This window comes from Triticum aestivum, chromosome 3A, assembly GCF_018294505.1.
Source record: "Triticum aestivum cultivar Chinese Spring chromosome 3A, IWGSC CS RefSeq v2.1, whole genome shotgun sequence".
NCBI lineage: Eukaryota > Viridiplantae > Streptophyta > Magnoliopsida > Poales > Poaceae > Triticum > Triticum aestivum.
In genome coordinates this window covers 59,808,320-59,820,903 of record NC_057800.1, presented here as the reverse complement: position 1 = coordinate 59,820,903, position 12,584 = coordinate 59,808,320, and the positions used below count along the sequence as shown (strand labels likewise).

The 12,584-nt window shown below is 50.0% G+C and overlaps 1 protein-coding gene across 2 annotated transcripts; it reads right to left on the bottom strand.

Moving 5' to 3' along the window:
* Nucleotides 1-315: 315 nt before the first annotated feature.
* Nucleotides 316-11,835, bottom strand: LOC123060273 (tryptophan aminotransferase-related protein 2). 2 transcript variants are annotated; one of them, XM_044482885.1, is made up of 5 exons: nucleotides 10,936-11,835; nucleotides 10,252-10,555; nucleotides 1,366-1,643; nucleotides 970-1,268; nucleotides 316-880 (listed from the first exon to the last, which is right to left on the bottom strand). In XM_044482885.1, exons 1-5 carry the CDS (start codon nucleotides 11,403-11,405, stop codon nucleotides 696-698), a joined length of 1,536 nt encoding a protein of 511 aa, XP_044338820.1. In that variant the 5' UTR covers nucleotides 11,406-11,835; the 3' UTR covers nucleotides 316-695. The 2 variants fall into 2 exon arrangements, with proteins under 2 accessions (XP_044338820.1, XP_044338819.1); XM_044482884.1 differs by lacking the exons at nucleotides 316-880; nucleotides 970-1,268; nucleotides 1,366-1,643 and adding an exon at nucleotides 4,202-5,415.
* Nucleotides 11,836-12,584: the final 749 nt, after the last annotated feature.

The following is a 12,584-nucleotide window of genomic DNA, read 5'->3' as shown; positions in this document are numbered from 1 at the left end:
CCCCGGCCAAAACAGAACACACTCTTCGCTCGGCCGACCTAAACAAATAAAAACTGGGTATGTTTGAGTTAGCGCGTTGGAGTTGGTCTAATGCCTTATACAATACTAGATGCTTAGAAAAATAAACCGGCTTTTTCTGAAGCACCAGTGTCCATTTCTATAGAAGAGACATCTAATTAAACGTCTATCATATACAAATAAGCACAGATGTATAAGAAAAATCCGATTCATTTCTCTAAGCACCTCCCCTAAGCAGCTTGCATTACACAAGGCCTAAAAGGGAACGCAATTTCCTGCAACAACGACAACACCTGCTAGAGTTGCTCTTATTAAGTTCATAAAAAACTTATTTTATATCGAAATAAATAAAAACTGAATTTGAGACAACAAGACCAACGCTCAATAACAGACCACGGATCAGTTAAAGAAAAAAAAACAAAAAAAAAACAGAGCGCGGATCGAAAACCAAAAGAAATCATTTGTCTCTTCCTCCTACCCGGACTATTCTACTACTACTACTGATGCTCAGCCTCAGGAGCGGCATGACGAAGGATGCCGCGGCGCGGCGGTCTTCATTTGCCATTCGAAACTGCTCCACGGACCACGCTGGAGTTGCTTCTCGGCCATATATGCACGTCCGGCTGGATTTACTTTTCGTGTGTGAGTCGTGCATTATTTTCTTTTATTTTTTTGCATCATTTGAGAGAGGCGAGGCGCCTGATGAAGATGTCGTATGCGTCGTCCCTGTCGAGCATGCTCACCCGAACGTACCTGGGGTCCGCGCCGAACTGGTTCCCGCTCCTCGTCAGGATCTTGTGCCCGCGGAGGAACCCCGCGCAGTCCTCCACGTCCTCCCTGTCGCACCGCAGCCACGCGAACGCTGCGAAAAGAGATCGAACAATGGCGCGAGGCGAGTGAGAACCGAGACCACGCGAGACATCCGGGCGAGCGTACGACATGCGTACGTACCAGGGTTATTGGCGGCCGTCTCGTTGGCGAAGTTGCAGCGGCCGGAGGTCTCGGCGGGCAGGCTGAAGATGCCGGAGGCGGCGGCGGCCTCGCGCAGCATCCTCCAGCGCTCCACCATCTTGCGCCGCCCGAAGTCGAACAGCCGGTGGCGCGAGGCGTCGCCGTCGACGTAGCCGTCGGAGACCGCGCTGAGCACCTTGGCGGCGCGCAGCTGCGAGTCCTTGGACACGCCGATGGTGTTGAGCTCCACGAACTTGGTCATCCGCCGCGCCACCTCCCGGTCCTTCACCAGCGCCCACCTGAATGCTCAACCATCGCATTTCGGTTCAGGTTCGGCAGTTCAGACTTCAGAGTAACACTCTTGTCTGAGGTGAAGTTGCAGCGAGCGACACTTACCCGATCCTCGTGCCGGCGTGGCCCGTGCTCTTGGACACGGTGAAGAGCATGATGTCGTGGTCGGCCCGTCGGGTGATGGGCGTGTACTGCGGCCAGTAGTAGGCGAGGTCATGGACGGCCTTCCCGGCGCCGGAGCTGAGCACGGCGTCGCGGATGGCGCCGTCGGGGTTGTTCGGGGAGCAGACCAGCTCGATGTAGGCGTCGCCCACGAACGAGTTTGCGTCGCCGGCCCAGCGGAAGAGCCCGGACCGGAGGAAGTCCGTGACGGCAGGGTACGACTGCATCCATGATCCATGATCAGATTCTTTCAGTGAATTTTATGTGAACTTATCCACTGAAGCAGATCGAGCCAGTGAACTGATGACTCGCTCACATTATCATAGTTCAGATTCAGATCCTCAAGAAAATAAACTATGTTTGAATAGCTAGTTCTCAGATAACCGGTTCTGTTTAAACACAAAAGCTGTTATAAGAATCTAAAATTTTGTTTGGGCAGCTTTTCAGTTTTTGAAAAACCGAAGTATTCAAAAACCACAGTATTCTTATGTGCAGAAAACAAATACTAAAAACCGTAGTTTTTCTCATGTGTGTCAAGTCCACCGAAGCGTTTGTTTTGCTGTAGTTTTCTTACAGATAACAATGGTGCATGCTAAGGGCATCTTTAACATGGACCTCAAACCACCCGTAACCGACTCGACGGCACGGTCCAAACGTTTTGTGTACCATTCAACGCGGGTCTATATCGGTTCGCTCGGTCTGGACGCACATTTTTCGGCAAACCGAAGACAAACTAGGGGGCTTTGCGGGCGTTCGGACCATTGCCACACCCACGACTGACAGCCCTGGCCCACAAAAAAAAACCACCCTCGCCCGCACACACTTCCCATCCCGCTGCCAGCTGTCCACATTCATGCCGCTGGAGAGCGGCCGCTCCGCATCGATGCCGGCGCAGAACGGACGCAACCTCTCACCGCCGGCATTGAAGCGGCGCGCTCGCCGAGAGAGAGCTGCACTCCCAGCTTAACACTCCTCCTCGCCACATTCAAACGGCCACATACTGCCCGCCTTCCCTCATTAAACACGTGTGTGTGTCGAGAAACCTACTTTGGCCACACGTCCGTTCGTGAGCAGCCCGTCATTAAACACAACGTCGGTCAGCTCCGGCCATCCACTCACTATCTAGATGATGCCAGACGCCAGGCAAAATCGCACACACTCCGCTCCCATCTGCTTCTTGAACTCTTTTCTCTATAATCTTCATGGCATCCGGCGAGTAGGAAGAAGAGTTCTCCGACAAAAAAGCCGGTTGGGTGGCCCGTCGAGCCTGTCAGATAAGTGCCAGACAACTCCTTGCTCCACCCCCTTGACGCTCCAGGTCGCTGCAGGCTAGCTCGTGGAGGCAGAAGGTCCAAGCTGGCGCGTCGTTCAACAACTTGTCGCTCCAAGCCAGCTCGCCGAGGAGTGGCGAATTGCTCCAAGCCGGCACATCGTCTTTGTATGAATTTCGTCCGGTTAATTCAGACAGTGGTTCAAATGTATGCAGAGAGCGTTAGATGGACGGCTTCCATGTCCTTGTCCGTGGAGTGGTCTCCTGTCCACATACAGGAATCGATGCAAATTTACAGATCAATGTTGGAGATGTCCTAGCTCTGCAACACCTAAAAAGCAGCACGGCGGGATTAATCCAGCATGTGCTAGTGTAGGACCGGATGAATCACCTTCTGTCTCCTATAGTCATGTGTAAGAGTGTGCTCCAACGAGCTAGCTTGGTTCGTGCACGTACACGGCGACGTCAACAGGCTAAGCTCTCCCCGACGATTTCTCTTTCAGTTTTGAAATAAGTGGTTAGGACCTCTTTTTTGCAGAAAAACTTCAGCATGAGAGATAACCCAGTAACTTGAACTACATTAATGTTTTAAGCCAAACACGTCAAAACATTTAATACCAAGTTTACTCCCAAACACATCCTAAAATGTGGATAAGTTGAACTAGGTTCTACAAAAAAACAATCCGCAAAAAATGAGTTTTTGGAAAAACCACAAATAACCGCTTTCCTATAATACCAGTTTTCTACGCACGTGTAGATGGCAAGGGACTCCGACGTCCTCGTCGTAGTGAGCGACCGAGCTACTGCCGCTGGCTTGTAACCTCCAGCAAGCCCGTGGCGGCGTGTTGTTCCGGGCGCCCGTTGACAACTGCGACACCATCGACGACAGTATGTTGCTCCCAGCGCGAGCGGTGCAGCCTAACGCCCATGACGATAGCTGTGACATCGTCTACTTGACACCATGGACGGCGGTGTGTTGTTCTCAGGCGTGAGCGGCATGACCTCCTCGGCACCCATGGTGGCGACGGCTGCGACACCATGGACGATGGCATGTTGCTCTTGTGCAGCACCGCTCCTCAGCGTCCATGGCGACGGGTATGGCACCAACGTGTTGTTCTCGACGCCAGGAGCACGGCCGCCTCAGCGCCTATGGCGACGACTATGACATCGGGACGCTGCTTCGGTGTCGTAACTGCACATGCAGTTGGGTCATTGACATGTGGGCCAGCTGTCTGTTAGGCTCACATGTCAGTGACCCAACTACAGGTGCAGTTACGGCACTGAAGCTCCGTCCATGACATTGATGGAGGCATGTTGCTCCTGCAGCTAGCAATGGGACCTCCTCGACGTGGTGACTGCTGCGACACCCGCGGGTCAGAGAGCCATTTTACTATGGACAATAGTCTCCCGCCTGAGACCATTGGCACGTTGCCCAGACAGATGAGACCGTTGGCATGGTGCCCGGACGGCCCATCGTCTGTGCTTGCAGCAGGATGAGCACGGAGACTATTAGGCCAACTTCAACACGACCTCATTTTGTCCATGCGTATTCGTTTAAGTCTAAACGGACAAATACGATGGCCCAACGCAGCGACCCATCCTATTTTTCTACCCGCTCTGTGTCGCTCGGATCCATTTTCGTTCTAAATTTGGGTCCAAAGCAAACAAAATCCGGGCGTTTTCTGAATCCATGTGGTCCGGCTATCCGTTGCATGTGAGCCATGGCCCGTTTGTCATCGAAACAAGAGGGGGCCACCCACCCACACATCCCTCTCTCTCTCCTCTTTTCTCTATTTCTCCCCCACCGATGCCGACCATGGATGCCCACTAGTCCACCTCGACGCCGCTGCCGAAGGTCAGCCACTCCACTGCCCTGTCGTCGTCGCCCTCCCCGGGTACTCGTGCGTGCTGCTGCCCTGCACGACGAGCTCCGGCATGGCGCCCTGCTGCTGCTCCAGCCGCCGAAGAACTTGGGCACGACAGCGACGGCCGAACCAGCGTCCGTGCTCCACCGTGTTGTGCTCGCGCTTGTCGCCATGGTCGCGGGGCAGCAGCAGGTGCTGCTCGAGCTCGTCGCCCGTGCCGGAGCCGGTGGTCCTCTCGCGGGCCAGCAGCAGGTGCTGCCAGAGCTCGTCGCCCATGCTCCAGAAGGATGGCGCCACCTCGTGATCCTCTCGCGGGCACTTCCTGAGGAGGAAGACGGCGGCAGTGGAGGGCGCGGAGGAGCAGGAGAAGACGACGGGGTGGTGCCGGAGCCGGTGGCGGCCAGGATGGAGGGCCCGGCCTGGCTGAGTAGCCACTCCACAGTCTGCCCGTCGGAGTTGAGCCCTAGCTCGCGGGTGAGCTGCAACACGCGCGCCGCGCACATGCCGCCCACGCCGTTCACCTCGCCGTGCCGATCCTTGGCAACCTTCGCCGCCCCCCGCCTTTCTCGGCTTTGGCATCGCGCTCCTGGAGCTCACGTACACGCTCGCCGTGCACATGCCGCCCGCGCCGTTCACCTCGCCGCGCCCGCCTTTCTCGGCTTCGGCATCACGCTCCTGGAGCTGACGTACGCGCTCGCCGCTCGACCTCAAGGCAGTGCTGCTCCGCTCGCTGCGCTCTGCAGCGGCCGTACCGCCCCCACTAGCTGTTCGACGATATGCCGGGGTGAACATGTCACCAAATGAAGCAGCACCGTTGGGTTCATACGCTCTGTCCGGACGCCGAAGTCTGTCCGCTGTCTGTTTTAACGACCCAGACAAATAAAATGTGGATAAAAACAGATTAAAAAAATCGGGTTGTGCGTTGAAGTTGGTCTACGTCGCGAAGCTCAAATCCAAGCTCCGCGGAATCTGTAGCACATAATACTACCCGTGTGATTAAGCTCATGTTGCTTCCCCAACAAAGAACTACTCCCTCCGTTCGGAATTACTGGTCTCAGAAATGGATGTATCTAGACGTTCTAGATACATCCATTTCTGAGACCAGTAATTCCGAACGGAGGAAGTACCTACATAATCACATTTTAGTTTTTCTCGATCCAAATAAGGATTTATATATACTCCCTCCATCCCAAATTAGTTAATTCAGATTTGCTTCACTTTTTTCTTGAGTTTAGAGTTGCTTCGGTGTGCGACCATCCACTAATAAAGTGGCACATGTTCTGAGGGTGGTATCAAGTCATCGTGTAAAATCTGGCCCCCGTGTCTCTCGAGTGTGTTAGCTCGGGGATTGTTTCGGATTGGGCCCTAAACTTTGAATAAAGCAACAACGTTCCTCTAAGAAAGATTTGTCTGGATACAGATGTATCTAAACATGTTTATCTTTTTGTGGGTAATATTTAGACATGTTTTAGTTAGATACATCTATACCTGACAAATACTTCCTCCGTCCGAAAATGCTTGTCATCAAAATGAACAAAAAAAATTGTATCTAGAACTAAAATACATCTAGATACATCCCCTTTTATGCATTTTGATGACAAGTATTTTTAGACGGAAAGAGTATAAGCCAACTAATTTGATACGGAGGTTGTACTTATTGACAGAAAAATTGAGTATAAGCCCTCCTAAAATCTGTTTTCCATAATCTGGCGAACTCGCGCGCCAGAATGCCATTTTTAGGCCCCGTTCGGTGTCCATCCGCTCCACTGCTGAGCCATTTTTAGGCCCCATGTCCATCCGCTCCACTGCTCCGCTCCGGGAACGGACGAAGCTGCAGTGAAAAGTTTTGGAGTGGGTGAAACAATGCTCCGCGGATTTCAAGGAGCCGGCGCATTGCCGAATAGGGCCTTACTCTGGCTGAGACCATTGGCACGGTGTCCGGACGGCCCAGCCCCTGCGTCTGTGCTTGCCATTGGCATGGCGAGCGGCAGGATGAGTACGGAGAGTCTTCCGGGTGACCAACATAGCACGTCGCGAAGCTCAAATTCAAGCTGGCTTGCCACGGGACAGTGTACACACTTGATAAATAATGGGGCAAATTCACTATCCATCGTGATTTACCCGGGCAACGTGGAAAACAATGGGCTTCGGCTAATATTTAAATAATGACTAATTAACATATGGAGTGGTAATTCTAAAAAAAGCTGGGGTGGAAGGCGATTCCGATAGAATCGCCAAAAAAACTGACCCTATATAAGCCTACAAAGTGCACTCCCTTGACCAAGCGTAATGTGCAGCAGTCATGGTCTGCCATTCCCTTCTTCCAAGAAAAATACTCGAGAGAAATCGAGCAGTCACTCTCTCCTAAAAAAAGGAAAAAAGAGCCTGTTGGGCACCAACGGGGCACTTCGGCTGTTTCCTTTCTCACACCTAAAGAAATGACATTTTTTTTTACAACAAACTTGCTCAAGCGTTACACTCACGTATTTTTTTATGAAGAAATGACTTTAGTGGTATTGTTGGTGAAAAAAAACAAAATTAGCACTATATTAGTGAATATATTCAATTATGAACCCCAGGCTCATCTGCTCTTAATGAACAGAAAAATCAAAAGAAAATATAGAAGAAAATTCAAAAGAAAAATCTCAATTTTTTTGTCAACCAAGACACTCATATGCGTGATGTCCAGAAAAATTTCATCATGTTTGGACATCTGAGGACCTTATAGCAAAATAGAAAAAATCGGTCTTAACATTGCATGAAAAGTAAACTTTCTCATAGACCCTACTTTTTTCTGCCGAGAGCTACTCATATGTGCAAACACAACCAAATTTGACTCGGACATCACACACTCAAACGTCTTCTTATGCCAAAATAAAAATAATCAGTTTCTTTTAAAAATTTGCTAGTATTTTTTTATTTTACTGTTCACACAAAGGAGCCGGATCGCCCTGTGCATATATTAGTGTTACTAATCCCTCTATATTTTCCTAAAAAATTGTTTTTCCTGCTAAGATTTTTTACAGGTTATTTAGATGAAAATTTTATACGAGTATGTCAGTAGGTCAAGTTTGTTTGAAAAAAGTTTCAAATATTTTTTACTTTTATTTCTCTGAATTATACAATTAGGCTCAAGCCTGTCCAGGCTTCACAAAAGTTCTGGCTCCGCCACTGAATCCAAGCTCCATGGAATCTGTAGTACATAATACTACTCGTGTGATTAAGCTCCCGTTGCTTCCCAGACAAATAACTACTACATACTAGTCCATTTTTTTTTTCTCGATCCATTCCAAGCAAGAGTTTATATATACTTATCTCAACAGAAAAACTAACTAAAACTGGTTTTCCTAAAAATTCTCCCAAAGCTGGTTTTCCACAATCTAGCGGTCTCTAGGAGAGTGTTGGGATCTCCTCCGCTCCCAGCTCCTGGATGGTTGGCTGAGGCTCCATCTCCCAAATCAGGAGTAGATATCATGTTCGGCAGCTAACTCCACTCTCTACAGTCAGCTTGGTGTGGTTCAGGTAGACGCTGCATGCGAGCGAGAAAATTGGATCGAGTGAGCCGGTAAGGTAGGCCCTGTTTGGTTCATAAGTTTTAGGACTTTTTTTAGTCCCAATTTATAAGTCTCAAGTCCCTAAAAATTCCTACCTGTTTGGTTTCTAGGACTTATAAGTCTCTATAAGACCATATTACAACTATAAGTCTCTATAAATTCCTCCTTGAAAGTCTTATTTCCTAAGTCCCAAATGCCCACTTTAAGTCCCTATAAGTCCCTCTTGTTTGGTTTAGATGGTACTTATAGGGACTTATTTAAATCCCTAGACCAATAAGTCCCTGGAAACAAACACCCTCTTAGTCTGTTAGTGGCACGCGGAGCTCGGTTTCCTGCTGGATTGAACTACAGTCTGCTCCGCTCCACTCTTCATGCTCCATGGAGTTGTAGCATTCGGCACCGCTCCGCTCGCTCCGGAAGCAGAGCTGTGGAGTGCCGGAGCGGAGTGAGCGGGTGTTTGTTTAAAGAGACTTTTTTGTGTAGGGACTAGAAAAAGTCCCTCTTAGCTTTTTAGAGACTAAACTAGGCATTTGAGACTAAATGAAGAAGACTCTCAAGGAGAGTCTTTTTGGGACTTTTCCAATAATGCCCCTCCATGCACCTATTGGCCCGCCACCCCATGGTGTTGTTTAATTGTTATTTTTCTATATACTAGGGGCAACATGGTCATTTAATAACCTCTAGAAAGGGACTAGGGACTTTTTAGTTTCTGGAAACAAACAGGGAGGGACTTTTTAGGGAAGAGACTTTTTAGTTGGGACTAGAAAAAGTACTAGGACCGGAGAACCAAACACCACCTGAATCCAAACACGCTCTAGGCAGCAGGTTTTATCCGCTGTAGCGTCTTCTTCTTTTGCAGTAGGTTGTGGCCTGCGTGCCCTTTATCTTGTTGTGTCTATTCTATCCGCCGTCGGGCTGCCGATACTGTGTGTGTTTCTGGGACTGGTGGTTTGGTTTGACTTTATTTGTAAAGTTGGGCATATGCCTTTCTCTAAAAAAGTACTACCTCCGTCTAAGTGAATAAGTCATTCGCGTAGTTCTAGGTCATCGATTTGAGGAATTAAATATGTGTTATATGTCATAAAAAGTACATCACTAGATTTCTACAAAGATGTAGTTTCTAAATATATGTTTTTTGTCACAAAGAATACATATTTAGATAGTTAAATTGTCAACCTAGAACTACGCGAATGACTTATTCACTAAGACGGAGGTAGTAGTAAGTTTTTGCTCTGTAGTTAATTTCGACGGCCAACAACAGCTGCAACAACAACAAAGCCTTTAGTCCCAAACAAGTTAGGATAGGCTAAAGGTGAAACCCCATAAGATCCCTGCAGTTAGTTTCGACAGTTGTATTTCCATTAAGCGAATAATGGAAAGGGGTAAAACTCGGTTGGAAAAAAGGGAAAATAAACTATGGGCTAGACACTGGCACCCCATTACTGAGCTGAGCTGAGCACATGACTAATCACCAGATGTGGAACACACACATGACAATGGAATCTTAGCAACAGAGTGCCCTGCACTTTCCTGTTTCCCCAGGTTAAGTACACAGATCAATCATGGCACATGAGGTTAAGCACAAGCCGCAGACGGCGCCGCCGCCACGCCATGTGTTAGCCATACTCTCATCATCAGCACATGCCGACGGAAATTCGCGGGGACAAGGAGTTCGGAGTCCCATCTCTGCTCTGCTGCCCTAATAACATGCTAAAACTCCCCGGGACTGAGATTCAGATCTGGTTCTAGAAGCCCATGCCCATGATTGCTTACAGGGACACTCGTCGGTCGGCTCACCGGCAAATCGCCGTGATGCCTTGCCGGCCCTACGAGAAGTCTCATCACGCCATAGGGTTAACCACCATGTGGGCGCGGTGGTTCTGGGACAAGAAAATGGGGACAGAGAGAAATCGGTGGCACCATCGGGTGTCCCCCGCTGTCCTAATCTCTCTGCCCCATCTCCTCATCATTTTTAGTGGGGAATGATACGATATTGACAGGCCCTGGCATCCTTGTCACACAACATTTCATCTCCCCGATGCACTTGCCATTGGTTTATGCCACCCAAGATCCGGTGTGCCTTTGTGTTGTTAAATCTGAACTTTCGAGGAATTTTTTTTGGTGGTGGTATCGCACTTACCGAGTAGTAGGGCGCCGTGGAGACGACGCTGGTGGGCTCGGCGGCGTCGGCGGGCGACAGGGCGTAGAGCGCCGCCATGAAGAGCTGCGTGGATCCGGTGCCGACGAGGACGTGGTAGCCGTCCACGGCGGCGTTGCCGACGGTGCGGTGGAGCCGCCGCACCTGCTGGTCGAACAGAGGCTCCATGAACCAGCATACGTTGCCAACGTCTGAAAAGTAGGACATCGTCTGCCACCCCGGGATTACGAGCTCCGCCGCGTCGCCGGTCTCCCGCCAGAAGGCCTCAAACATGGTCGGGTCCCCGCTGCAGCCGACAGAACGAATGTCAAACGCGTTTGTAAACTGAGATGAGATGGGAATAGATTCGAAGTTCTTTTAAAAAAAGAGGTGAGAATAGATTCGAGCGCGGGCGGCCATCAACTAAGATTCGAGCTCATGTGGTGCTGCATCGATGGCGGGAATAGACTAGTTGCGAAAATGAGAGCAAAATCATGGCGACAGGTACATGCACCGCGGATGAATCTGGCATCGATCGGCCCCAGATCGGCATCCATTCCTCCTTGACATTGACACTGAACAGGGACATGCTCCGCCGGGCAGAACGCCCATCGCCGGCTCTTCACATTGCAGATATTTTGATGCACAAATTTACCACCGAAAAAATTACGAGGAACAGGGGCTTACTGGTCTAGATTAATAACAGAATCGGAGGTTACTGAAGGCTTCCCGGTCGACGGCGCCCTCGCCGCCGCGCCGCTCGTGCCCGGCGGCGGGGCGCAGGCGTGATGTTGCTGATCAGGAGAGATGACACCGGGGTGGTGCGGGTGGCTGACGATGTACTGGTGGAGTAGGAGCGGGAGTGCGGCGACATTCAATGCGACAGACGCAAAGATGAAGACTCGCCATAGTGGCATGCGCCCCGCCGGCCGCCTCCTGTCGGAGGTCTTGGTGGCGGAGCATACGCTGCCGCCGCCTCTTGGCTTCGCTCCCCGGAGCGCCGGGCCGCCGCCGTTCGCGGTCACAGCGTGTTCCTCTCGGCAGGGCGCGCCACCGCTGCCGCTGCCTCGGGGAGAGGCGATCACGTGCGCCGACGGCGGCATTAGGCCGCCGTTCACTTGGAGCTCCGCCGACGTGCGCCGTCGGGGCGCCGCCATGACGCCCGGAGGAATCGATGCTTTTGTGGTGTGAACCAGCCCAGCAAAAATCGAAAAAACAACAACTGTCTTTTGGCGAGAAAGGGCTCTTCGACCGGCTGGAATCAGCCGGGTTTTTGGGAAGAAAGATCTCCCTCCTGTTTCAGCTCGGACCTAGGACCTCGGAGCTGATTTACTTTGAGCAAGTAATGAACCGCTCTCCCTCCTCTCTCTCTCTCTCTCTCTAGCGCTGAGGTGACTTCGCTGGCGCACAGGCCACTCTCTCTCCTGTTGGGCTGTGACTTTGAGCAGCTGAAGCACTGGAGCAGTGATGAGGACGAGAGAGGAGGTGGGGCAAGGAGAGAGAATAGACGTCTGTGGGATGGGAGGGGTCGACGGAGACCCAGAGCGTCCAGCCTGCCGTTCTGGCTATGGCGCAGAGGTAGAGGGAAGAGCAGCCGGCCTCCACTGCACGGCTTTATTTATATTCCTTCTGTTTATGTTCAGAGGTCCAGGGAGCGGGCCCTATGGATGTGCACTGCCCATAGCTCCTACTTCAGCGACAGCGAGGAATTGTCAAATACTCGTTCTATAACGTAGTTTTTTATTAAAAAAACTCAAACCTTATAAACTTCGATCATATTATAGAGAAAAATATATTTGAAATATCAAATGGATATCATAAGAGACATTATGAGTTCTATTTTCATATCATAAGAAACTCGGCTGGGCAGCCGTTGGATCAAAAGCATGCTGAGATTCGTGCTGTTGTGTAGTTGTACTGTCTTTTTTAAGGCTTGTAGTTGTATCGTCACGTTTTTTTAAGGTGAAGTCAATTTTATTCATCAAAAATCACAGAGTGGGGGATACAATTCGGGTCATAAGGTTGGCCAAACCAAACGTGGTGCCCTAGATTCAACGAGAGTGAATACTTGTCTAGACTATGTGATGGGGCACCCCTCTGGTATTTCTTTGGCTCATCTTGTGTCTTCTGTATACAAAAAATCTCCAAAAAAATTCACTGCGTTTGGACTCCGTTTGGTATTAATTTTCGGCGAAGTAAAAAACAAGCAAAACGATAGCAACTGGCACTGGGCACTATGTCAATAGTCTCAAAAAATAATATAAAGTTGCTCTAAAATGTTTGTAAAACATCCAAAAAGATAATATAACAACATGAAACAATAAAAAAATTATAGA

Bases quoted from the DNA above. Each gene is read 5' to 3' on its own strand.
- LOC123060273 (XM_044482884.1), bottom strand. From the start codon at position 11,405: ATGGCGGCGCCCCGACGGCGCACGTCGGCGGAGCTCCAAGTGAACGGC. The intron at 10,556-10,935 runs GTAAGCCCCTGT...TGTCGGCTGCAG, and splicing joins TCTGTTATTAATCTAGACCA to CGGGGACCCGACCATGTTTG. The intron at 5,416-10,251 runs GTAAGTGCGATA...TCGTTAAAACAG, and splicing joins CCACGGCGCCCTACTACTCG to ACAGCGGACAGACTTCGGCG.